Source organism: Hemibagrus wyckioides, linkage group LG22 (genome assembly GCF_019097595.1).
Source record: "Hemibagrus wyckioides isolate EC202008001 linkage group LG22, SWU_Hwy_1.0, whole genome shotgun sequence".
NCBI lineage: Eukaryota > Metazoa > Chordata > Actinopteri > Siluriformes > Bagridae > Hemibagrus > Hemibagrus wyckioides.
In genome coordinates this window covers 14901889-14928816 of record NC_080731.1, presented here as the reverse complement: position 1 = coordinate 14928816, position 26928 = coordinate 14901889, and the positions used below count along the sequence as shown (strand labels likewise).

At 38.4% G+C, this 26928-nt stretch overlaps 3 protein-coding genes across 5 annotated transcripts; 2 read left to right on the top strand and 1 right to left on the bottom strand.

Annotated features, from left to right (window-relative positions):
- Positions 1-1876: 1876 nt before the first annotated feature.
- LOC131343037 (dual specificity protein phosphatase 18-like) lies at positions 1877-5078 on the bottom strand. 3 transcript variants are annotated; one of them, XM_058374399.1, is made up of 2 exons: positions 5039-5078; positions 1877-3622 (listed from the first exon to the last, which is right to left on the bottom strand). In XM_058374399.1, the coding sequence occupies exon 2, from the start codon at positions 3609-3611 to the stop codon at positions 3060-3062; it is 552 nt and encodes a 183-aa protein (XP_058230382.1). In that variant the 5' UTR covers positions 3612-3622; positions 5039-5078; the 3' UTR covers positions 1877-3059. The 3 variants fall into 3 exon arrangements, with proteins under 3 accessions (XP_058230382.1, XP_058230381.1, XP_058230380.1); XM_058374398.1 differs by having other exon boundaries at positions 4998-5059; XM_058374397.1 differs by lacking the exon at positions 5039-5078 and adding an exon at positions 3749-4287 and having other exon boundaries at positions 1880-3622.
- A 2236-nt stretch (positions 5079-7314) lies between these two features.
- Positions 7315-14230, top strand: entr1 (endosome associated trafficking regulator 1). Its single transcript, XM_058375419.1, has 8 exons — positions 7315-7633; positions 8429-8526; positions 8723-9130; positions 9213-9286; positions 9446-9557; positions 9650-9712; positions 11599-11738; positions 11871-14230. The coding sequence occupies exons 1-8, from the start codon at positions 7588-7590 to the stop codon at positions 11953-11955; spliced, it is 1026 nt and encodes a 341-aa protein (XP_058231402.1). The 5' UTR covers positions 7315-7587; the 3' UTR covers positions 11956-14230.
- Positions 14231-14570: 340 nt separating this feature from the next.
- snapc4 (small nuclear RNA activating complex, polypeptide 4) lies at positions 14571-26848 on the top strand. The gene is made up of 25 exons (XM_058375088.1): positions 14571-14658; positions 15871-16007; positions 16109-16146; positions 16237-16339; positions 17331-17359; positions 17466-17606; positions 17726-17842; positions 18021-18099; positions 18188-18269; positions 18400-18501; positions 18786-18858; positions 19494-19658; positions 19833-19983; positions 20143-20249; positions 20845-20939; positions 21056-21150; positions 21336-21424; positions 21980-22414; positions 22573-22668; positions 23309-23528; positions 23631-23698; positions 23796-23861; positions 24133-24163; positions 24254-26447; positions 26549-26848. Exons 2-25 carry the CDS (start codon positions 15884-15886, stop codon positions 26565-26567), a joined length of 4719 nt encoding a protein of 1572 aa, XP_058231071.1. The 5' UTR covers positions 14571-14658; positions 15871-15883; the 3' UTR covers positions 26568-26848.
- The last annotated feature ends 80 nt before the right edge of the window (positions 26849-26928 follow it).

Genomic DNA, 26928 nt, shown 5'->3' with positions numbered 1-26928 from the left:
GCGCGCGCACGCTTGTGTGAACGAGTGAGTGAAACACAGCGAGCAAGTCTGAGTGGGTTTATGCAAATACACTTAGAGGTAACTTTTAGATATTGGTCCTCAACATATGTTTTTGACCAGTCAGCTTTCTTAAGTTTACAATTACTCTCATTGGTTGGTGATTATTATTTAGCGCACAGTGAGCAGCAGGAAAGATAGAATGGTTTATTGGTCTACCAAAATAAAAATGATATTTCCGAAATGTCAAAGAGACTGTCACATATTTTCATTTTTTTTTTAAATCCATGAGAAAAGCTGACGGTGTGCCTGATCAAAAGAGATCCGGAGAACATGGAACTGCACACCTGGATCAAGATAGCAGGAGACAGAAGCAAAGTGAGTTACACCAGTCAGAAATAACGGAGGAGGCAACCACGTTATTTCTGCGACATCGATGAGCTGGAGCATTGTCGTCCATGAAGATAAAATTAGGCCTGTGTTGTTCATGCAGGGGCACAATGACTGGATTAATGATGTTATTCAGGTAGTATTGGCTTGTCACTGTACAATTCACAAGATGTAGGGCAGTTCTGTATTGAGTAGACACACTTGCCCAGACTGTAACACCACCACAACAGTGGCTGAGGCATAGCGCTCTCCTTGACGTCTCCAACATTGTTGGCGGCCATCATTTCTGCTCAAAGTGAATCGACTTTCATCAGAGAACAGCACTGAGGCCCACTGGTCCCTCATCCAGCGTAAATGCTCCTTGGCCCGACACCTGTGCCTGGTGGTGTGGTCAGGTACCCTTGCAGGTCATCTAGCACGCAGACCACGCTGATGTAAATGGTTTCAAATGGTCTGACGTGACACTTGGGTGCCTCTCACCTTTCTTAAATGTGCCTGGAGTTGAGTGGCATTCATCATCCGGTTCCGCAGGGCACTGTTCACAATGAAGCGGTCATCAACGTGGGATGTGGCCAAAGGACGTCCACTTCTATGCCTTTCTGTGACTCTTCCAGTCTCTCTGTAACTCTGTCGCAACCTGGTGATGACACTCTGTGACACTCTAAGCTCAGTGGCCACTTCCCTCTGAGAACATCCTGTTTGAAGCCTCGCAATGATGAGGTACTGTTGATCAATTGTTAGGTGTTGTCTTGGTCTCATGATGTCAAAATGTGAACAGCATGATGAAGAGGACTGTTTAAATACCAATTCTAATTGAACCAGAAAATGTATTGGTTGATTCATGGATCAAACACCAGTTGTGAATTTTGCCGTTAAGCACCTTGTTAGAGAACAGCAAGTTATGCAAAAAGTATTGGAGTTGGAGATGTGCATTCAAAAGTGTAGAGGTCAAATTAATTTCACCTGTAAAGGTTATAGTGCATTTTAGGTGCATCCTGAAATTTCACCCGAAAGCCCAATGTGAGTAGTGTGTGTGTGTATATACATATATATATTCTTTAGAAGTGGGTTCCTCTGGCCACTCTACAGATCATGGTGGTGACTCACATTGCTTCTAAAATGGTTCAATGCTTTGCTGGTGATTCAATAACCTCCTTCATCTTTTTGCCTTCTAACAACATCTCAAAGCTTTACGTGCAAGTTGCCATCATGGCTGCAGGACTGATCTGATCTACCATTTTATCCGAGACATTCAAAAGTCACAGATATTTAGTGTCTGACAAGTAAAACAACTGTACCTTGTATATGTAATGTGAGTTTTTGGAAATTAAATACTAGTCCTAATTTGGCTAAAAGAAAGGGTGTGTGTATGTGAATATTTTTCAATTATGCAGTTTTTAGACTTCTTAGGACATATAAATACTTTAGCTAATTTTATTAATAATGAACAAAATTATGGACAAAAAGTCTATATTTAATATAAAATGAAATTAAATATATAACAAAACCAGGTAATGGACAAATATTACTGAATATACACTGAAAAGGATTGTTAAAGAGCATGTTTTATCTTCATTAAAGAACTCTTTTCAGTGTAATATGTTACAAAACTGCCATTTTGCTATTAGGATAATTTTCAAATGCTGTTCTGGAATGGACCCAAAAGATTTGGAATTCTGCTGGAATATAAGAACCTTCACAAAATGACACATGCTCTTACTTGTGAATCCCTGACCTTACCTTTAATAGCCTACTGGCAAAGTACCCCAGACACAAAGGTCAACATACAGTAGCAGAATTTGATAAGTGCTGTTTTTCATTTGTTTTAGGAAATATACACTATAGGTATTGGAACATCCCTCCAAACCACTGAATTCAGGTGTTCCAATTATTTTCAAGGCCACAGGTGTATAAAATTAATTACCACAAGCATGCAGACTGCTTCTACAAACATTTGTGGTGTTGTGATAGGTTGCCACCTGTGCAAGACATCCATTTGTGAAATCTCCTCACTACTAAATAATTTATGGTCTAGTGGTATTATACCACAGTGGAAGCTATTAGGAACAACAGCAACTCAGTCACAAAGTGGTAGGCCACATAAAATCACAGAGCGGGGTCAGCACATGCTGAGGCACACAGTGCGCAGAAGTCGCCAACTTTTTGCAGAGTCAATAGCTACAGACCTCCAAATTTTGTGTGGCCTTCAGATTAGCTCAAGAACACCGTGTAGAGAACTTCATGGAATGGGTTTTCATGGCCGAGCAGCTGCATCCAAGCCTTACATCACCAAGTGCAATACAAAGCGTTGGATGCTGTGGTGTAAAGCATGCCAAAACTTTTGGCAATATACTGTATGTCAGAAAACAATGTTGCACACATGAACTACATACAAGCATACATGAAATGTAAGTTACACCTGAAGAACAATGTGATGATTCACATCTGCCATTGGTAAATCTTTCAACTAACAAAAATAAAAGGAAGAGAATAAATTGTACTGAAGACGAATGAATTAATACATTTGTGTCAGATTTTTTTTTTGTTAAACATCCATTTAATTTATTGAAATGCTGAGGAGATCTTAAAATAAAATAGGCAGTATTATCCAGTTTTACACGGAGATATGACTCGCTTATTTCTAAAGATGTCATTTAGAGGCTATGTCAGTTTTAAAGTGGTATTAAATCCCTACTGTTTTTCTCATATAAGTCCGGAATCTGACCCAAAGGAGAAGCCACCATCATTACAGAATTCGTTCCACGTAAACTGCGCTCGTAGTCAATCAGCTGTTTCCAGAAACCGCAGTTAGGTCGAATGATTGGCCTGCACGCCCTGACCAGTGTGTGCGCGTCCATTAGCGACATGTCGCGGTATTTCACAAGGTAGGCGAGACACAGCGTCGCGGAGCGACTCACGCCTGCACAGCAGTGCACAAGCACGCGACCGCACTGCGCTCTCACGGCATGTATTTTGTCTGCAACCGTGTCGAAATGTTCTTGGAGCTGAGATGCAGGAGAGTCGGAAACAGGCACCCGAATATATTCAACAGAAGGAATGCGAACATCTTCCACGTCCTGTGTAGCGTTAATGATGCAGGTCATTTTGAGGCGAGTTAAAACCGAGTTGTCTTTGGCCGTCTTGCCGCTGCTGATGTAAAGGTAGTCTGTAATCTGCCCCAGCCCGGCTAGTCGAGATGCAGGGATTCGACATGGTGTGTCCATTGAGCGTTAACCTAGTAAACAAGTAAGAACGGTTTAAAATGATTGGACTGCACCACAGCTAGCTAGCTTAGTCTGTTCTTAGTTACCCAGCAAAAACAGCTTGGACATTCGAAACAAAACAGCAAATAACCGCTTACCTAATGATATGTGAGTTAGTATGCTTTAGCATTATATTATTAGTAGTATTATAACAACAGTGTTATCCGAAACTGCCGTAAATCGTTTCGTCATATTTCAGACAAGTAGACGCATTTCCGCACATGCGCAGTACAAATCGTGTTTCCGGTACGAATCGAGTAGTTGAAATACCCTCACTATGAAAACACAATTGTTCTTTTGGTGCTTTAGTTTTGTCAAACACGTGGCCTATGTAATATGTCTAAATGGTTCTTAAATGTTTCAGTTGTTTTGTGCAGGTGTGGATGACATTGCTTTCTTCCTATCTTTAGGACTCAGACAGAAATAAATAGTCTAGAAATAAATTCTATTTTAAAGAGTTGACAGACTCCGACAAGAAGCCATTGTTATAATATGAATAAACATCTCTCTCTGGCCTTAATATAAAACACTAACAGTCACTGCTTTAATAAAACGTTATTTTCTTTCTTTCTTTTTTTTCAATATAGGACAGAACTATAGCACTAACAGCCCTCAACAACGAATTATAAAAACTGCAGCAAAAAACTACTGCAATGGGCAGAAACAGAGATGCAGAGTCAAATACTTTTAAAAATTATGCAAAAAACTGTATTTTACAAATCAAACAAGTACATCTTTTATCAACAAGAACAATACTGTAATGGCATCCCTGAACATTCAGACTAAAGCTTTTCTTTATCTTCCCTGCTTTCTGAAAGCAGTGTTTATTTTTATTTTTCCACAGGTGGTCTGCCTCCTGAAAATATCGGGGAAATAGCTAAAATGTCAAAGTGTAATGCAGCAGACTTTCATATAGTCATATAAAACTGCAGATCTAGCTTTTACTAACGATCATCTTGAAAACATTGCACGTGGAATCTATGCTTCATTATACCACCAACATGCACTTGGCCATGTGCATGTGTCCGTCTCTGACCCTGCATCTGACTGACCTGAGCCTGTGGATGCGGTGATACAGGACTCTGATTAAGAGTCCGGGTTAATACAGAGACAAGAGTAAACACGAATTACATTACTTTAAAGGTATACATTTCATCATGATAAAACTGAACACATGAGCCTGTTGCTAGCGCACTACTCTTGTTTGAGCAACAAAACGCTATGCTATGATGCTAATGATATAATGATACACTTGTCCAGTTCATTAAAATACTCTTTAGCAAAATAACAGGACGTTTGCCGCGATACCACAATAGACACACATAAAAGAAGGTTTAAGCGTATTACTTAAATCTTTTCATTTGCTCAAGACAGGTTCAAACACTAACCGGCACAGTCGCGCGTCAGTGACGTCACTTTACTGCTTGGCTAGAGAAGGGCAGTAGGTTGAGAAGCAGTGGACCAATAGAGACTTTTTATCCCGCCCCCTAATAAACATAAAACTGTACTTCTGATTTTTGGAATAACAAACACTAGCATCCCTATTCCTTTGTTGTAAGAAAATTGTACAATTTGCAAATGCACTGGACAATACTGTTCTTGCAAGAACTATTCCAGAACACTCCAGAACCTGGAGAAGAACCATGTCTTAAAATAACAACTGGCTGTTTTTTGTTGTCATTACATATGGATTACTTAAGTCCATTTGTGTTATTTCATAGTTTTGAAATCTCCAGTATTGTTCTAGAATGTAGAAAATAAATCCCTAAACAAAAACATTGAATTAAAAGGTGTGTAATGGTAGTATATGTATATATATATATATATATATATATATATATATATATATATATATATATATATATATATATATATATAGGCAGTGCTGGAATATTTTGGCCACACAAAATATTGACACTTTGGGCCCAATTTGGACATTTCCACTTAGGGGTGTACTCACTTTTGTTGCCAACAGTTTAGACATTAATGGCTGTGTGTTAATTTTGAGGGGACAGCAAATTTACACTGTTATACAGGCTGTACACTCACTACTTTACATTGTAGCAGAGTGTCATTTCTTCAGTGTTGTCACATGAAAGGATATAATAAAATATTTACAAAAATGTGAGGGGTGTACTCACTTTTGTGAGATACTGTATATGTACAGGGGTTGGACAATGAAACTGAAACGCATGGTTTTAGACCACAATAATTCATTAGTATGGTGTAGGGCCTCCTTTGTGGCCAATACAGCATCAATCCATCTTGGGAATGACAGATACAAGTCCTGCACAGTGGCCAGAGGGATTTTGAGCCATTCTTCTTGCAGAATAGTGGCCAGGTCACTATGTGATGCTGGTGGAGGAAAATGTTTCCTGACTCGCTCCTCCAAAACACCCCAAAGTGGCTCAATAATATTTAGATCTAGTGACTGTGCAGGGCATGGGAGATGTTCAACTTCACTTTCATGTTCATCAAACCACTCTGTCACCAGTATTGCTGTGTGTATTGGTGCATTATCATCCTGATACACGGCACCACCTTCAGGATACAATGTTTGAACCATTGGGTGCACATGGTCCTCCAGAATGGTTTGGTAGTCCTTGGCAGTGACGCCCCCATCTAGCACAAGTATTGGGCCTAGGGAATGCCATGATATTGCAGCCCAAACCATCACTGATCCACCCCCATGCTTCACTCTGGGCATGCAACAGTCTGGGTGGTACGCTTCTTTGGAGCTTCTCCACACCGTAACTCTCCCGGATGTGGGAAAGACAGTGAAGGTGGACTCATCAGAGAACAATACATGTTTCACATTGTCCACAGCCCAAGATTTTCGCTGCTGGCACCATTGAAACTGACGTTTGGCATTGGCATGAGTGACCAAAGGTTTGGCTATAGCAGCCCGGCCATGTACATTGACCCTGTGGAGCTCCCAACGGACAGTTTTGGTGGAAACAGGAGAGTTGAGGTGCACATTTAATTCTGCAGTGAGTTGGGCAGCTGTGGTTTTATGGTTTTTGGATACAATCCGGGTTAGCACCCGGACATCCCTTTCAGACAGCTTCCTCTTGCGTCCACAGTTACTCCTGTTGGATGTGGTTTGTCCTTCTTGGTGGTATGCTGACATTACCCTGGATACCGTGGCTCTTGATACATCACAAAGACTTGCTGTCTTAGTCACAGATGCTCCAGTGAGACGTGCACCAACAATTTGTCCAGAGTTGTCCACCAACTCTGATATGTCACCCATAATGTTGTGTGCATTGCAATATTTTAAGCAAAACTGTGCTATTACTCTGCTAATTAAACCTTCACACTCTGCTATTACTGGTGGAATGTGCAATCAATGAAGATTGGCCACCAGGCTGGTCAAATTTAGCCATGAAACCTCCAACACTAAATTGGCCAGTGTTTCAGTTTCATTGTCCAACCCCTGTATGTATATATCATACAGTATTGATGTGTTAACTTCTCATTCATTTTATACTCATGTATATATTATTTCAAATTATATGGAACTTTATTTTTTTGTCTGTTGTATTAGTTTGTTTATTTCAAGGTCACTGATGTTTTATTATAATTATTACATTCCTGTTGTGATCTTGTCCTGAATTCTACAACTTTCTCCAGGTCACTAGACGGCGCTGTTGAACTTCTTCCAGTGATTCAGAAATAGCAGAAGAAGACATGCATGTGTGGGGTGGGGAAGCAGAAACCAAAATTTCCATCTAGCCAAAGTTGAAGTCAAATAACTAGTTATTACAATAAATATCTGGAGTTGTTAGAGAAGTGCATTGACGGATTCGTTGATTCGGCTTGTGTTGATTTATCAGCTGCAGGACTTTAATTCAGCACAGAGGGAAGGATTTGACAGCTGAGCAGCAGAGATGTGTTAGTACTGTACTGAGGATTAATAGCTAACCGCACAGGAAACATGTCCAAACACAAAACAGCCAAGAAAAAGCTTATTATTGAAGATGGTAAGTAAAATTTCACTTCTTTAGTATTTTACGCTTCGTGTAATTCTTCTCACACACTTTACTCACCAGAGCTAATCTGGACTTCAGTTGACTCAAGAAGCTGAACAGATGAGTAATGAAACATTTCGATCTAACTAGAAAAAAGTCCAGTGACTCAACATACAGATAAACACACCTGATTCTCAGTCTGCTCAGAGAGAGAGAGAGAGAGAGAGATGAATATGATTCTCATTATGTGATCCTTTTGGGATAGAGAGAGAGAGATAAAATTCTCATTATGTGATCCTTTTGCCATAGAGAGAGAAAGAGAGAGAGATGAATATGATTCTCATTATGTGATCCTTTTGGGATAGAGAGAGAGAGAAATACAATTCTCTTTATGTGATCCTTTAGGGGAGGAGACAGACAGAGAGAAATATAATTCTCATTATGTGATCCTTTTGCTATAGAGAGATAGATATGAATACAATTCTTATTATGTGATCCTTTTAGATAGATAGATAGAGAGAGAGAGAGAGATGAGATTCTAACTTATGTGGTGGTTTTGTTTAGGGGAAAGAAAGAGAGAGAGAAATAGAGAGGTGTATGTGACTGTCAGTATTCTCAGAACGTGTTACTTTTGAAATTAAGAAAGAGAGAGATATGAATGCAATTCTCACTCTGTTGTGTGATGCTTTTGCAATCTTGAGGAAGACTCAGCAACTTTATTATTACTTCTTGATCACTTAGCATGCTGTGTTCGGTCCGTGTTTAGAGAGCTCTACAATAGTAACATTGTTCACACATTTACTTCAGATGAGCCAAAAGAGGATGGAGAGGAACTGAATCCCTTCTCCTTCAAGGAATTTATCAGGAGCAAAAATCAACATCCCAGCATCATCGATCCTGTTGAGGTGAACTACAGTACCATAAGCCTACATTTCTGATGGATCTGGCACACAGTGCGGTCTATAAGTCTGAAAGCATTAGTGAAAATGCTTAGATAAATATGTTGATTCATTAACAGCCATGTAAATATGAAAGCTGAGATGATCCTGTGTAATAAGCTAATGCCATTTGTCATGATGTTCGTGATGTTTGTTGTTCTAGAAAACTTTTGATGGCGCTTGCTCTGTGCAGGACGAATACAAGTTTGTCAGCGGCTTCAAGCACAGCCATAAGGGTCACTTTTTCACAGATCCCTCACTACTCGAGCAGTCATTTAACTTTAAACCCGAGGACGAATGGACTGAAAGCTACCAGCCCTCGGGCATCGATCAGGTGCACGATTTAGGACTGAGTAGTTCTCTGGAAGGCAATGCTTACTTGGATCACTCTTTATTGTCCTGTGAAGATGAGACAGTAAAAGAGTGGGAGCTGCGAGAGGATTTCTCACCACAGCGTGACTTCCACAGAAGGAGCACAGGGAGCTATGAAGGCGACGAAGAGACCTCGGTTGTTGATCTCACCTTCCAGTCGAAGAACAGTACAGAAAATGGGATTAGATACCAGGAAAAGGTGACATCTTGCATGGTGTCATTGTGTTAAGCTATTATACCTGTGACTCGTTTTAATGTGTGCATGTCTCATGCTTTTCTAGCTAAGAGAAGAAAATTCTCAGCTTCGGAAGCACATCAGAGAACTGCTCAAAAAGTCTGAGGCTGATTCTACAAAGTAAGATACAAGCGTGAATTCCTAAATTATCCCTGTAATTGTGGATGTACTGTGTGATGACTGATAACAGGTTGACTTTTCATAAAAAGTGAGGTCATGAGAAGCGAGGTCTCATTTACATGTGTAGATCTAATCAGAAAACCTGTCTGTGCTGTTCAGGATCAGACAGCTTACAGATGAGCTCCACAGCCGCAATTTGAAAGAGGAGAGAGAGGCCAAAGCCTTAGAGAGCATGGTGCAGTCTGTGGAAGAAAACCTCCAGCTCATGACAGTATGTGCTTTGGATATTTTCATTTAGTTCACTTAACCCTGGAGGTTATCAGAGTGAGAAGTAACACAGACTGTCTTTTATTTTACACACAGAAACGAGCTGTTAAAGCTGAAAGCAGTTTGTCTAAGCTGAAGCAGGAGGTCCAGCAGCTTCAGGTTTGGCTTTCCAACTCTGTTCCACCTTAATTTTTTCCCCAACAGTTTATGTACAATTTTTGTATTTGTATACAAGAATTAATTATTATTATTATTATTATTATTATTATTAATTATTATATAATTATATATTATTTAAATAACTTAATAATTTACTACAGTGCTATTGAGTTCTCCAATCTGATTGGTCAGAAGGGTTTTATTAACTTGTGTCAGCTATAAAATCAGAGGTGTGACTTTTGTGTGCTTGTGAATGTTATAATTTCATTAGTTTCTCCAGGGTTTTGTGATTTTGCAGTCACAAAAATGAATGCAGAATTCAGCAAACTCTGTTTTCAAAATTATTGCAGATGAGTTTCAAAGCAGAATCCTGTGCTTGCATTTTCACAGATTCAAGTAGATTTCAGAAAAAAAGCACAAAAAACTCACAAAATAACCACCGCAAAATCAAGCATTTTTGGCCACAAAACTATCCCAAAGACAAAAAGCAAAGAAATCCTGGAGAAGTTGAATAGTAACAGCTCTTTCACAGGGACTTGTATGGCAGCCACTCCTCATAATCTAAGACTAATAATAAACTGATAAGCAACTGTTTAACAGTTATCAGTTACAGATTATCTTTCTGTTAGAAGAGGTTTATTAAACATTTGAAAGTAAATTTCCAGTGTTTGTTTTAGTCATGTGTTTTCTATCAGAGTCTTCAGGTTAGAGAATTTTTTGCACTTTCATGTTTCTCAGTAACATGGCATGGTGATATTTATTTGTTTGTTTGTTTGTGTGTGTATGTACACCATATTGCCAGAGGTTTTGGGACATCTGTCTTCACATGCACATGAATGTACTATGGAGTTGACCCGCCCTTTGCAGCTATAACAGCAACACAAGGTTTAGGAGTGTATTTATGGATTTTTGATCATTCTTCTAGAAGCTCATTTCTGAGGTCAGACACTAATGTTGGACGAGAAGGTCTGGCTCACAGTCTCCATCGTAATTCATCCTAAAGGTGTTCCGTCAGGTTTAGGTCAAGATTCTGTGAAGTTCCTCCAAACCAAACTCTCTCATCCATGTCTTTATGGATGTTGCTTTGTGCACTGGTGTGCAGTCATGTTGGAACAGGAAGGGGTCATCCTCAAACTGTTCCCACAAAGTTGGGAGCATGAAATTGTCCAAAATGTCTTGGTATGCTGAAGCATTAAGAGTTCCTTTCACTGGAACTAAGGGGCCAAGCCCAACCCCTGAATTCAACGATTCGGAGGGGTGTCCCAAAACTTTTGGAAATAGTATGTATGTATTTCTTTTTACTGTTTTAGCGGGAAAAGAGACTGCTTGATTATAGCTGCTGTATATAAAAACAAATATGTCCTGCTGATCTTGTGTCACAGATGTTCCACAACACTGACTGTATTTATAAATGGTTAAAAGTACAATTAATAATTGTAATCATTGACAAATTGGTGTTATAAGATGAATAAAAACATTTTTAGGACACTTTTTGCTGTTAGCTGTTTCAGGCCAAATTCAAACATTTTTTTAAATAGAACTTCTAACAATGGAGCTTTACAGAAATCAGGTTATAAATTTTACATTTATAAATGTATGCCTAATTATAAAGACAGAGGTGACTCCCTGAGATGGTATCAGAAATAAACCAGGAACCAGACTCACTGGGCAACCCATCCTTATTTGGGTGACACCAGAGCATTTATAAATAACCTCCCTTCAATTACTGTGTACTATATGGCTACAAAGTGAAATTTATATAACCTGAAAATTTGTTTTAGTTTGTCGCTTGTCGTTCTAGTCACATGAACTTTGTGGATTATTTATCTAAAACTGTACATCATGGGGTGTTTTACTGCTTATGCAACAAGTCTTTTTTCCCCTAGAGCCAGCTTGATGTGTACAGATGTGAAAATGAGCGACTTCGTGCAGGAGAAACTGCTGCCTTGACCTCAATGAGGCAAAATGCTCAAGTGGCCTCCAAGTACCTCATCAAAGCTGCCCAAGATGCTGAGATGTCCATTAAGTATGTTACAAAAATCTGAGTGATGTAACTGACACAGATCAGAGTGTGTTAATCAGTTTAACATGAATATAATTCCCTACACAGGAGTGATCAGGCACGTGATATGACGGAGTGTGTGTTTTTTGTCTGCAGGCAGTTGCTGACAGGAAGAGAGACTTTGTGCCTCGTATCAGAGCTGCTGAGTTCAGTAGACAAGATCACTGAGATTCCAAAATAACACTTTCTTTACTTTACTGTGTAGTGCCTTAACGACCTCTGCTATCCCTTTACTCTTTCTAATCTAATGCTTTGAATTTTACTGCCATCATTATTTTTCACACGTACACACTTGTCATGATTATCCGTACTAGCTAGCACTATCCAACGGACTAGAGTAGCTTGTTGATATCTCTGTACTATTATCGGTATATACGATTAAATAAGAATCACTGAAGCTTTGGAGGCAGAAACCCAAGAGAATTTGAGCTGCTTACTGCATGTGACAAGACTGAATGCAGCCATGGTTCAAGTGGGACGACACATTGTGTACCAAGTTCTTATTTATCGTGACGTCTACAGTGTATAGTGGTATTTTTGGCAGTCACTTGTTTGCTATTGAACACGCCATAAGTCTTCTCTTAGTCGTTCGCTTCAAAGAATAGTGTCAAAATGAGGACTAACACTTGACTGGTTGGGAATTAGAAAAGTGCATGGTGCTTTTCTACAGAACTTTTTTTTTTTTTTTTTTTTTTTACAATTTTGTAAACTTAAGATTACATGTAAAACTTTGATATAAAAAAAATGGTGTGAAACCTGAATGTTTTATTTTATTTTATTTTTAAAGATCACAGATTTCTCTTATAATCTCATTCACGAAGTGCTGGTGCAGGTTTCATTCCAATCAAAACAGGAGACACAGCTGAGTCCAGATCTCGAGATTTTGGCTTTCAGAAGGTGTGGCTTCTGCTTGGTTAGACAACGTGGTTCACACTAAGGATGTGTCTCAATCAGCCTAATAGCTCCCTAGATCATGAGTCAGTATATCATGTACACAAGTTCTTGGCTCACAACACACTGGAAGACTGAAGGCACAATTTCCAGTGACATGACTACCCATAAAACCAAAACACATTAAACATTCAAGTTTATACATCAAAGAAATTTGTTAGCTTAATCATGTGTTTTGTAATGATGCTTCAGGAGGAATCTTAGTCTACATAGTGGATTCTTTTAAATCATCAAACACTCGTTAAATCATTTTTAGTTCCAAATCACTAATGTAAGTGATCAGTGATCATTTGAGAGCTACAGTAGAATAATGACAACAAATTACTTACATTTGTAGATGAAGCTGGCTGAGAGTTTGCCTGCCATTTTTTGAACTGAGACACTTAAAATATTTCACATCAATTTCCAGAAACATAATCAGCATTGATGCTCTCTTGTTTCTGCGGTGCAGTGTGGGATTGATTTAGGGAACAGACGGTCCAGTGCACTAGAAGGATTTTGTAAGAGAGAGAGAGAAAGAGATGTTAAACATCTGAGTCACTGATCAATGTCCTGCCTAGTAAACTAGGAGCTGATTGAGATGCACCCAGCTGTTCTTCATGAAAATTTTAATTGCAGCTCTTCAGGCTGGTCAGTGTCAGTTGTTCACACTTCTGTCAAACACTTCAGAGTCCTAACTTTGAAACAATATGCCATTTATCCGGAAATATCACTATGTCCAACTAATACCAGTCTATTCTTTCTCCCTTGCCAGTAACATACACTATATTGCCAAAAGTTTTGGGACACCCATCCAAATTATTGAATTCAGGTGTTGTATTTCAGAGGTTGGGCTCGGCCCCTTAGTTCCAGTGAAGGGAACTCTTAATGTTTCAGCATACCAAGATATTTTGGACAATTTCCTGCTCCAAACTTTGTGAAAACAGTTTGGGGATGACCCCTTCCTGTTCCAACATGACTGTGCACAAAGCAAGGTCCATAAAATGTATGAATGAGTTTGTGCTTTGTGCACTGGTGTACAGTCATGTTGTAACATGACTGCCATTTAAAAAAACCTTTTTTTTCTGGATTGTTGTCTATTTCCAGGCTTCATTTTTTTTCCTTCAATTTCAGTTTTGCACAATTATGAAAAAAAGATGTTTTAATTTTTTTTATTTCCCCTAAATACCAAAATCTCTGCTTTCATCTGTACATGAGATATGCCTGCTTTTACGTTAACAAACAATTTGTCGTGCTTTTTTATTTAAATATTGAGAACTTTAATAACAGAAACTGGACATTATATTGGAATGGTGAAAATTACATACATTGTACTTTTTTATTTATTTATTTTTAATCAAAGAGTCAAAACCAACTATTGTGACGCATCTTGTTACTTTACTAATCAGCAGATATTTATGTGTTTATATAAGTGGATTTTATATTCTAAAGAAATGTTATGACTGATAAAGTGTTTATCTCAATGTGGCTCTCATTTACTGCTCTTTACAAAATTAAAAAGAAAATTGTTATAAAACCACCCAGCTGTTTCTTAATTCTAAATTTTGATTGGTCTGGAGGTTTACTTTTTTATACCAGCAGGTCAGACAGTAGTTCAGGCTACAAGACAAGTCACAGATTTCCTGTACATATTAGTGGCCTTGTCTAATAATACTAATTATTAAAAAAAAAATCATTGAAATTTGTATGTGTTTGTCTTAACAGAGAGAGAAGAATAGAATGTCGTGATTTGTTCTTCATTTAGAAATAATCATTATTTTCTTCAGTTTAATTCCGTTTTTCTTCTTTAGCTTTAGACGCTCAAAAATAATAAACGTCCTTCTAAAGACTTTTATTTTGAAACCGGTTAACAAGAGTGCTTTGTGTTTTTGCTTCAATCATGCCTGCTGTCTAAACGTTTCGTTGACGTTACATGCGCGGACTTATAAACACGGTCAGTATGTTGATTATCTTGTCATTAAAATATAGCTGAAATTGTAGGGAACCTGGATCACATTCAGAATAAAAACAAATTTTTACTTCTTGTTTTTTTTTACTTTGCTACTAACCCTGTGTCGAATCCCTCGAATTGCACACTGGGTAATATGCTAACGACCCGGTGGTGTTCGCATGCAGAGAGGTTAAAGCTTTAGAGATGCTCTCTCCAGAAAGTCCGCTAATGTTTACAGTCAGCTATATTAAAATTGTATCGTGTTTGGAAGCTAATTTTAAATTTGCGTATGTATAAGAGTCAGGATGATTTAGCTGTGAGTGGTGTATGAGGGACTAAACTGCTAACTACAAGAATTACTCTTAAAAACATGTCCAGTGTGAGATACACTGCATTGCCAAAAGTTTTGGGACACCCCTCCAAATCATTGAATTCAGGGGTTGGTCTCGGCCCCTTAGTTCCAGTGAAAGAATCTCTTAATGCTTCAGTATACCAAGACCTTTTGGACAATTTCATGCTCCCAACTTTGTGGGAACAGTTTGGGGATGACCCCTTCCTGTTCCAACATGACTGTACACCAGTGCACAAAGCAAGGTCCCAAAGGTGTTCTATGGGGTTAAGGTCAGGACTCTGTGCAGGCCAGTCAGGTTCCTCCTCAGCAAACTCACACATTCATGTCTTTATGGACCTTACTTTGTGCACTGATGCACAGTCTTGTTGGAACAGGAATGGGTCAGTGGTGGCTCAAGTGGTTAAGGCTCTGGGTCGTTGACCGGAAGATCAGGGGTTCAAGCCCCAGCACTGCCAAGTTGCCACTGTTGGGCCCTTGAGCAAGGCCCTTAACCATCTGCTCCAGGGGTGCCGTATTATGGCTGACCCTGTGCTCTGACCCCAACCTCCAAGGATGGGATATGCGAAGAAAGAATTTCACTGTGCTGTAATGTATATGTGACAAATAAAGGCTGTTTCGTTCGTCAACCCCAAATTGTTCACATAAAATTGGTAGCATGAAATTGTCCAAAATGTTGAATGGAACTCACCTTTCACTGGAACTAAGAGGCCAAGCCCAACCCCTGAAAAACAACACCCTTTTGGCAATATAGCGTATAAGTTAGTTTGGTATTCAATTGGAAGATAACTGCTTTGATGTAGTTAGTACACACCCTTTGTGTGCCAGTTTGAGTTAACTTGATTATGTGATATTTGCATATGTAGGTAAAAAAACAAAATGGCATTTTCAGAAGACCTGTTGGCTCAAAGGAACAAATTACAGCATGAGATTTTGGCTTTGGAGAGCACACTGGGAAATGGCAGGAACATTGCAGACTTGCTGTCTTCAGACAGTGACAGTGGTGAGTCAAACACCATCAAACTTAGATGACACACTAAGACGTCCTGTATCACACACACACACACACACACACACTTACATGTTCTTTCTCCTTTCTGGCAGCTGAGGAGTCTGAGGACAGTGGAAATGCAGGCGAGGATGTATGTACAATTCTATCAAAGATTTCCCTATTAATAAAGAGTTCTGCAGCAGTTCACATGTCCAGCTCTGTATGCATTTGTCCTTTGCAGGCACATGAGGACCTGGAAGCAGAGCGACAGCAAATACAGAGAGAAATCGAAGAGTTAGAGCGAACGCTAGGGGCGGACGCGGCTCTGGTCGATGCTCTGACAGGTGTGTAGTTGTGACATCACAACAATGAGGAGTAAACCAAAGAAAGTGTGCATGATGCTTCATAAGCTACATTCATACATTTGCAAATTGGCAGTTTGTATTATAAAGTCATTAGTGGGTGTTCCTGCCACTGGTTGTCATAGTAACAAAGTTTATCATAGGGTGGTGCAACTAGCATTTCACTTAACAACAAATCAGTTTTCTTGATGGATAGATTTCTAGAGGGAGATTTGGCATTTGTATATAAATTATAATAGTTTTTATATGCATCATATCATACAAGATGAGGAAGAAGCTGTCATTCATCCCAATCACCTAGTCCTGTTACAGCAGGGCCAGGCAAAGTCATATAGATACAGATTACAAAAAAAATCTTCAGTTAATGGTCACAGCTTCTTCCAAATTGCTAAAGGTTTTCTCCATCTTCAACTGTCCAATTTGTGTCCACTGTAGCCTCTCCCTCAAGACTATCTGCATCAAGGTTTGACATGTTCTGTGATGGTCTTCTCAATACCATATTTGTTAAGAGTGGCTATTTGAGTCACTTTAGGCTTTCTCTCAGCTCAAATCTGTTCTGACCGTTATCTTCTGACTTTTCTCCTCTGACCTCTCACGCCAAGAAACAAGGGTTTCCACTGACAGAATTTCCAGTCAATGGATATTTTGCTTTTCACACATTTGTGTAAACTCTATAGACTGTCTTGTTTGAAAATTTGAGGAGAACAGTCACCATCCTACAGTTGCTGAGATTAGAGACCCAACATTGATTATTTGAAGCTCTTGGGCCATGTAGGGACAAGATTACATTTTTTTTAAACAAACATAAGAATTTATAACTGTTTAAATCTTTACAATGAACTGAATTATTTCTCATAATCATCATCATTATTTAACACAAAAATAGGGTTAGGGTTTTTACTGCTAATTGTCATTATGAGAATCATTAAATCTAAAATAATTTATATTAACTTATATGTTTGCGTGTGTTTAGACAGTGAACATGGCAGTCTAATGGATTCTGTGAGTATTTGTTTGTATAGCTGTATATATTTAATCACTATTCATTCATTTTCATTCATTCATCAAAATAAAAAATATTGACCAGTTGTGTTTTCTAACGAATTAGAATGGTGAGGATAGTGACGAGGATTTGGATCTTCCTCAAGATATGGAAACCTGTCTTCAGATGAATTTGGTTTATCAGGAAGTGCTGAAAGAAAAGCTAGCTGAATTGGAGAGGCTTCTGAAAGAAAATCATGAACAACAGGTCAATTACTTTGATATATGTAAATAAAGTGGGCTTTAAAGAATGTTTTAATTGGATAGACTGTTATACTCTATATTTGATAAAAGACTAAAACCTTTCTGTTTTGTGGTTTTTAACAGAAAGAGTTTGAAGAGCAGCTCTCTGGTCCTTCATATAACTATCCTGGCCTGCCTCATCTCAGACTCTTCCTTGGGAGCTTTATGAAACCATATTTCAAAGACAAACTGACTGGTTTGGTAAGATCTGCAAGTTACTAAATGATTTGATACTATGTGGATTTGTCATTTTAGTCCTTCCCTAATAAACCCATATTAAATAGATGTTCATCTCTTTATATTATATATATTATATATTATATTATATTCATGCTGGTGTGTTAGAAGCCTTTATGTTTGTTGTCTTTTTCCTGTACAGGGCCCTCCAGCCAATGAAGAAACTAAAGAGAGGTTGGCTAATGGGACCAATCCCTGTGATGAGAGGAAAATTAGAAGATGTACGTTGCAGGTTTTGTTGAGCTGAATTTCTTTGGTTTGTTACATACAGATGGAAAATCAACAACTAGTTTTGGTTCTGTCTTTCAGGGGAGCCGTGGCAAAAAACGTTGCTGATCAAGTCCGTTGTCACAGACACTATGAAACGCATGTTGCAACCCAAACTGTCAAAGTATGTTTTAAAAAAAATATTATTTTCCTATAATATAGCTAATATAGCATTTTCCTTCTGTATTGTTTGTATTGCAAACATGGAACATAATGGCTTCAATGCTTATGATTTGTTTTCATGTGTCTTATAGGATGGAATACTTAACTACAAAGATGTCCAAAGCGGAGGATGCAGATAAAAAAGAACTACAAAACCAAATTGCTCTTTTAGAGAAGGAAATCACAGAAATAAGGTTCCTATAATGAGTTACTAGCTGATATTTTTTTAAGAGGAACTGAAGCGGAAGATTACAGAGTAAATTATTACTAAGCCAAAATGTTTTTGCCAGGCATGTGAATAGTGACCTCACTCAAATGCATTATTTATGTTTATTATTGTATAATTGAATTAAATAAAAAAAAAAATCAAATATAATTGTATTAATATTATAGTAGAATTAACTGTGGAAAAGCTGTAAGTGTTCATTTGCTCATGATGGTCCTTCATGTTTATTCTGATGAACGAATTGTTTTGCAGGTCAATGAAAGAGGATCAGCTGTATGGGGCTCGCCATGATGATCACGACTGGGACAAAATAGCGAATGTTGATGTACGTTCTGTGCTTCTTGTAACATATCGTCATTTTCTTTTATTTACCAGGGAACAAGTCACATCTGTTGTAAATCTTTCTGGATTATAAAAATACTGCAGTTTCACCAGAAGTAAGATGATCAGGAGATGAAGAGCCAGGGAATGGTCAAAGAGAAGGTTTATTGTTTGCACAAAGGCAGCCTTTACACTCTATAGTCTAAACATAAGTTGGAAACAGTCAATTTGTATATGCAAAAATATATTTAATGCAAAGGATGCCTTGAAGACAAGCAAAGATATGGAAAAAAAAAAGAGCGAAACCTTGTGACCCAGAAAAACATTCCTTGGCAAAATTTCATGGCCATATGTTAGCAGGACACAAAACAGGCACCAGATCAATCAATTTCAGCCCACAAACTGAAAAGGTCTAAAGAGATCCGAAACATAAATGCTGTTGGTTTCCTGATTTACTTCACCTGACTCTTTCAATTTGAATAAAATCCCTGAAAACTTCTAAATGTAGTGACACAGGAACATCATATGGAATCAGAACGGATGCTGTCAAAGAAATACCTGAAAACACTAGATGCTGAGTCAGATACTGCTTTAAGTCCCATTCCTGTTACTAAAAATGTAATTATGCTTACGATGCAGTTTGAGGGCTTTCGGCAACCTGATGATTTGATGAGATTCTGGCAGAATTTCCTGCATCCCTCCATTAACAAATCCACATGGAGCCAGGATGAGATTGCCAAACTTGCAGAAGTCGCAGAACAGCACATGTACTGCCACTGGGATAAAATTGCAGAATCTCTTGGGGTAAGTGTAAACAAAGAAGCTGTTTGTTTGGTGTTATCAGTAATGCATTTAATATTAGATAACTGAGTATTAGATAACTTTGACTTTCAAAACATACTTGATGTTTATCAAAATGCAGGCAGAAGAACAAATCATAGAGTGGAAAAACCCTCTTCCCCCCCCCCCTTTTTTTAGACCAATAGGACAGCTTTCCTGTGTTTCCAGACATATCAGCGCTACATCTCTAAACGGTTCAGGAAAAGAGAGTGGAGTAAAGAGGAGGATGAGGTCTTAAGAGAGCTTGTGGACAAGATGAGGATTGGCAACTTCATACCGTATACTCAAAGTACTTGCAGATTACTTATTATAAAGTAGCAGAAACCTGCTGCCAGTTACACCGACTCCTGCTGCATGCTTATATTAATGAGCGTAAATTTGAGTCTGTTCTGTTGGATCGATGTAACACCGTCATGCTTTTATTTGCATATTTCTCATGTCTCCACAGTCTCATACTTTATGGAAGGTCGTGATGGTTCCCAGCTCATCTACCGCTGGACATGCGTTTTGGATCCTTCAGTAAAGAAGGGACCTTGGACAAAAGAGGAGGACCAGGTATGGACAGTATTTTAGTTTTCATCTGACTTCAGGTACGTCTAAATCAGCTCTTTGGGTCATTAATTAGTATTTTGTGTACATGAGGACTCTGGCTCACTACACATTGGGATACTGAAGACTTAATTTCCAGTGACATTCTAATTTCCTCATCAGTCTCTTATAAGGGGGGATTGGGTCAGTCACTGTTTCGGCCTGTAGTGGTGAACTCAGTTTATAGATGTAGATCTCTGTTTCCTACTCAATCTGAACCCCAATCTTCCTCACCTGTGGCCATGAGTGGATTACTGTCTATGACAGAGATGAGGAGCTCAACAACCTGGGAGAACCTTTGGGTAGAACCGCTGCTCCTCTGAACTGGGAGAAACCAGTTCTGGTGCTTTGCAGCATCTTAGAAGAGCTCTACCAGATGCTTCTTATTGGACTCATGACCCTCTTAAGAGGTTATGTAAAATAATAGTATTGTCCATTCATTTTGAGATACCACTGAGGCAACTGGGGTTGGTTGTAACTGTTAGAAGTAATCATTAATATGACAATGTTTCTTAATGATATTGCAGTGAGCTCAAGTTCATTACAATTGTTGGTATTGCAGTTACTGGTGAACGCGGTAAAGAAGTATGGCTGCAAGGATTGGTGGAAGATTAAACTGGAAGTACCTGGAAGGACAGACAACTCATGCCGAGACAGGTGTGCAGACACTTTTCTCAAGCAGCTGAAATCTTATGAAAGTGAACAGATATTATGTTTGTTTGATTCTTTCAACTGCAGTGTTAAAAAAAGCATTCTTCACTCAATATCTTCAGATATCTGGATAGCCTCCAAGATGATATAAAAAGAGGTGCATGGAGTGATGAAGAAGTGGAACTGCTGAAAAAGCTGGTAGAGAAATATGGTGTTGGTGAGGATTATTTTTTATTTGTTTGTTTATTTATTTATATATATTTTGCAGTCATAGAACCTTGCTCTCAGTAGATATAACTAAACCATACTATTGTTTCTGTAGGCTCTTGCAGACTAAATAATACTCCTGCTGTCTTTTTTCCCCCTTTTGTTTTGGTCATCATTATTGGACAATTTTATCAGGGAGATGGGCTAAGATTGCCTCCGAAATTCCAAACCGGGTTGACAGCCAGTGTTTGAACAAATGGAAATGGATGATGTATAAAGCTTCGGTAAGTATTTCTCCAGTATTAGGTTTTATACTACAGCACTTTTGCTCTGACAGAAGTGCTGTTTATTTTCACATACGATTTTATAGTAACAGTTCAAGTGCATAGACTAGTATGGCAGATGCTTCACATACGGATGATAAAGGGATTTTTATAAAATGTTATACATAAAAGATGCTAATTTACATAGTGAAGCTTCTATAAAGAGATATTTTTTAATTTATAAAGAGATCATTTTTAATGGAAGGAGTCTCCAATATCAGAACTTGTTAAAAGTTCTTTAGGCCAGATGACTTTGCAGTTTGAAGTTCCAGTTTCTCTGGAACATTTGTGACAGCATTTTTTTTTGTATTAGCATCAATGTAACTCAGGACATGGTTTATTTAATAAGAAATTGTCATCAATTTGACAATTGCTGTGGTATAAGATAAATTTTTTTTTTTTTTTTCTATACTGTTTTTGGAAAATCAGTATAGTAAGAGTAACATCACCTCACATAAGATTGCATATCACCTTTTCTGTACTTTACAAACATCACACTGTATTTTTTCCGTACAGGGAAAAGGTTTAAAGAGAGCAAGAGGAAGAAGGAGATCTGCCAAGCGTGAGCCACGTACAAAGAGGAGGCGAGTGAGGCAGACAGATGTCGAAGAAGAAAAAGAAGATTTTAAATCTGAAAGTGACAACTCTGAAGATGAAAAGGAGGAAGTGCCATACATGGAGAGTGATGGTGAACAGCCAGTGGAAAATGAAAATTTCTGTTCAGATAATGAATGCAGATTAGAATATGTCCAGCCAGACATGAAGGAGTGGATTCCTGCACATAGGACCAAGCTGGCAAATTCTTCAGGGAAACTGAAGACCACATTGGTAAGGCTGCCCACTGCGGCAGAAGAGAGCAGCAGAGATTGTGTATGGAACACAGTGCTGGACAGATTGGGAAACCCTGTGAAAAGTTATGTCGGTCTGGTACCACCTGCTTTGCAAAAATCTGTAAGTTTTTGACTTTTTTTTGTCAGTAATGCATTATTTTTTGCTTTTATTATTATCAGAGATAAGTTCTCAAAATTAAATTGAAGTTAGATATATATTTCAAGCACTTAAGGTAAAATAGTTTCTTAATGATCCAGGTTTCTTTTCCTGCATTTTAGTTACAGAATTTGAGCAGTGGGCATGCCATGATCATGGTGACGAAATATGATGTTAAACGCTTGCTGGTTTGCATGAAAGAATCCATCATAAAAGTGGTAAGGTTACCTTTATAAGGAAGCCAAAAAAAAACATGACTTATAAGAAAACAATCCACAATGAGGTGCTATAATGCCAAAGTGGATTACAGCACAGCACAAAGTGTCCTCACACAAATACCACAATAATTTTCTCAGTGGTTACAATTTTTAATTTATCAGTGCATGTCATGTCATACTTTTTAACCATTTATTTCGACATTTTATGTTGTTGAACATCCATATGACAAGAAAATTCCTGTTATCACTTGGCAATAAACATTCGTTCCACCCTTCCATCACCAACCTTACTTAGAGTCTGGATAAATCCTCTGTCCAGAAGTGGAAAACTTAGTGCCTGTTACAAAGCACTAAAGAATTTTTAAAGAAAAGTAATCTTGCAGAAAGATTGACCATAAAAACAATTATGTGTGGATCATCTAATATCCAAATCCATGAGTATGAGATTTAAATTAATAATAAAGTGTTAGAATGAGTGCATTAGTATAATCTGATGAGCTGAGGGACTGCTGTCAAAGTTGTGCTTTTGTGCATTATAGTCTTCAGACTCAATAATTCAGCTTTACTATGGGATAAAATGCTTTATATGATGGCTCAAGAATTACGAATAAAAAGACAACAAATATCTTTTTTCCATCAGAGATCATCAAGAAACAAAACCAGTTTGTCTACATGCATAAATCAGAATAATGCCAAGAATGATGAAGAGGAGAATAAGAGTGAAATGGGAAGCGGTCAGAGAAGAAGATGTAAGGCTATAGCCACCACCCAGCTGAGCTATGATCTCATGTTAGCCATTATTCCATGGGTTGGCAATGTGATTATGCCTTTACCTTACAGCGAGAGGCGGGTGTGTGAAGGTAATTTTAATATATAATGATAAAATATCAATTCTCTTTTATGTGTTTTATGGGAGCGGCTTTCTTTCTTCAACAGTGAGCATATTTTTTTTTCCCATTCAGTGGATATTCGAAAAAGAACAGCAGATGTCCCTCTTCAAAAATCACCTATGTTTTTGCTTTTTCTGCAGGTGAGTGAAGTCTTCTCTTTCTGGTTTTAGAAACTGTTATTCTAAATGAATGTTGAAGGTTGGCCGGATTTTAAAATGTCTCTTTTTTTTTAAACAGGTTCTTAAAGTTGACTCTGAAGGTTGCAAGAAAGTCATTGAGGCCCGGAATGACAGAGTGTCCTCGGTAAACTATACCTAGATTGTAGTATATTAGTATATTATTGTTAATATAGTAGGGTATATATAGTATGTACAAAAACAAATCTTTGGACCTTTGATAATGTTATGTGCGTTTCCTTCAAACAAGCAGATGAGCTTGTATTTCTTGCCCGCAACATTAACATAATATAATCAGTAGCCTCCCCTCCTAAAGTACTGTAATACCCAGAAAATTTTATACAGGCATAGCAGATGCTGGCAAAATACTCACTGTCACTTTTTCCTCTTCTTCTCAGATGCCAGGACCTGGATCGAGAGCCTATTCAGGTATCTAAGGTGTCATTTGTGTTTCTTTTCACATTTAAGTGCTGTGAATAAGACCTCCAAACCACCAAATCTGTTATTTTAATCTTTCAGCCGGGAAGCCAGGTTCCTACCGTCATGGTAGTACTGTAGCAGACATTCTACAAGAGAAAAGAAAAGAGAAACAATCTAACCTCCTGCAATTTCCAGAGTTTTTAGATCACCAACTACTTCCACAGCCTGCCAAAGTTGCAATTCCTCCACTGCCACAGAAAAGGAAAACAAAACAGCCCATGCAGTCTGCTAGTCAAAATGTCATACAGTCTGCTAGTCAGAACATGAATGCTGCTCTGATCTTTCCCCAGACTTTTGTTGTTACCCAGCCAAATACGGATAACAAATATGGCACTTCAGATAATGTGCTACAAGGAATTTTACCTCTTCTGCAGTTGGGTTCAAAAGATGCATCAAAAATTCCTCAGCCAATACAACCAGTACCAGTAGGAGTGCCAGTAGAATCTGAAAGAGTAACAAAGCCAGCATCCTGTCCCACAACTTCAGTGTCCACAATTGATCCACCTACAGAGATTGCAGAAGAAGCATGTACTTCAAAACGCAAGCACAAACCCACAATGAAAGCTCAAGCTTTGTTGGAAGATAGAAAAAGCAAGCTCTCCAAAAAACAGGCAGCTAAGAAACAATCAAACAGTAGTGTCACCCAGACAGTGGCTGTATTACCACAGACTACAGCCTGGATTCTCACCCCTGCTGGTTTACTGCCTGTTGCTGGAATTCAGATACAAGCTCCTGGTAATGAAAAGCAGGCAATGCCAAACAATGTTCAGATGATATTTCCACAACCTGTCATTGTCAGCCAGAGTAGTTGTGTTGCACCTAGCAAAGACGCAAGCAATCCACGACCTGATTTACCTGGAAATAATATTAAATCTCTGCCTGTCGGATCAAATCTTAGTCAGAATTGTGTACCTTCCTCTGTCTCAGACAACCACATTGTCTCTTCACTTCCCTCTTCTTCCAATTCCCCCACTGTCATTTCAGCTTCTGACAAAAATATTCCTCAGGCTCTACCTGACACAAGTGTGCCAACATCCATTACAGGAGCCACAGCCCAAGATCCCCCTTCTATATCTGCATGTAATAAAAAAAAAACTGTGACTCCCATGAATCCCATATCAACTCTGGTTGCTGGTTCATTCTCCCCCATGGGAACTAGTCAAAACATTACAGCATCATGTAGTTCAGATGCAACCAACAAGGTTCCCAGTAACTCTTCAGTGTCTACTTTTACAAGCACATCATCTAAAACCCCTGCCCCTTTGTTGAACAGTTCTGGTCTTAGTACTAGTCCAGGTCCTCAAAGCCAAAGAATGCAACATCCTGTTTCTCAGGTGCTATTTCAGCAGCCAATCTTAGTGAACCAAAATGGCTCTTTGGCACTAATCAACACTGCAGGACCCTGCATACCAAATGAGCCTATAACTGGTACTGCAAATGTTACTAGTGTTCCAACTAACTCTGAAGCACCTAATATCAACAAGAGCCTTTCACCGTCTTCTAAAGAAAGTGGTGCTACATCTTCAGCCTTTTGTCTAATCCCCACTTCTGCACTCCCTCCTGTTTTGAATGGAGCTTCACTTGCAATTCCACAGTCCATCTTTGTAAACAATCCTGTTAGAGTCAATGTAGGCCTTCCAACAGATCAGTTAAATGTTAATCCACCTATTAGTCCTATGATCACTCAGAATGGGCTTCAGACTGTGGTGCAGCAGGTGCCTCCCCAAGCCACTAAGCAATCTGTCCGTAGCACTGCTACCACGTCTAATCCAAGACCAAAACAACTGACATTTGACCCTAGCTTGATGTTCTTTGAGCAACCAGCTCAAGTGAAACACTGGTTAAAGGGGGTGGGTGGAATTACACTACCTGGATTAGAAGAAAACATGCCTTATCTTCCCCCATTTGTTAGCAATATCAATACACTGACCACTTTGCTCAAAGGAAGAGATTCTTTGTTGAAGTCAGCGGCACAGCTGCTACCTGAAGAACATAGAGATAATTGTGAGGAAGAAGCGAAGATAGCTGCTGTCCGGAAGATAGTGTCAGAGAGGTTTAAAGACAACAAAGCATATTTGCTTCTGAAGGCTCGCTTCTTGTCATGCTTTACCTTACCTGCCCTCTTGGCCACTATAAATCCGTGCACAGAGTTAGAAGATGCTCTGGCTCAGGAAGACAGTACAGTCAGGCCAAGACAGTTTGGAGATGAAACCAACTCCAAACCAAACCACTGGTGAGTTGTATATAGTCATTACATGGTTACAGTCATTTTTGTGATTTCATTGTATGAAATCTGACAATGGAGTGACTACTGATTTTTTAAAAATTTTTTAGGAGTCTCTACTCAACATGAAAGAAAGCGAATTAACAGCAACACAGTTTCCTGAAAGTGAACCAAGAAGTCAAACTGACAACTGTCATATCACTGCATAGTGTATAAATACTAGCAAAATATTTCTATTATTTAATTTTTTGTACAGTATATTTAATATTAAAGATGTTCAAAAATAGTTATTGTTGAAAATATATAATGTATTTTATGTTTATGTTCACAGATGTTCACAGAATGCACAAATGTTAAATTACAAATTATTTCTTCAGAACTATTTTCGAATAAAACATTTTAAAATGAAACTTCTACTTGTGATGCCTTTACTTTAGATGTAAGGATCATTTTCACTGATTTAAATAGAGTTTGAGAATTTGTGTTCATT

What these genes read in the sequence shown, in the direction of transcription:
- LOC131343037 (XM_058374399.1), bottom strand. Translation starts at nt 3,611, where the DNA reads ATGGACACACCATGTCGAATCCCTGCATCTCGACTAGCCGGGCTGGGG.
- entr1 (XM_058375419.1), top strand. Translation starts at nt 7,588, where the DNA reads ATGTCCAAACACAAAACAGCCAAGAAAAAGCTTATTATTGAAGATG. An exon ending in AAAGCTTATTATTGAAGATG is followed by an intron (nt 7,634 to 8,428) that starts GTAAGTAAAATT and finishes CATTTACTTCAG; the next exon opens with ATGAGCCAAAAGAGGATGGA. An exon ending in GGATTAGATACCAGGAAAAG is followed by an intron (nt 9,131 to 9,212) that starts GTGACATCTTGC and finishes ATGCTTTTCTAG; the next exon opens with CTAAGAGAAGAAAATTCTCA.
- snapc4 (XM_058375088.1), top strand. Translation starts at nt 15,884, where the DNA reads ATGGCATTTTCAGAAGACCTGTTGGCTCAAAGGAACAAATTACAGCAT. An exon ending in ATGGCAGTCTAATGGATTCT is followed by an intron (nt 17,360 to 17,465) that starts GTGAGTATTTGT and finishes CTAACGAATTAG; the next exon opens with AATGGTGAGGATAGTGACGA. An exon ending in AAATTGCAGAATCTCTTGGG is followed by an intron (nt 19,659 to 19,832) that starts GTAAGTGTAAAC and finishes CCCTTTTTTTAG; the next exon opens with ACCAATAGGACAGCTTTCCT.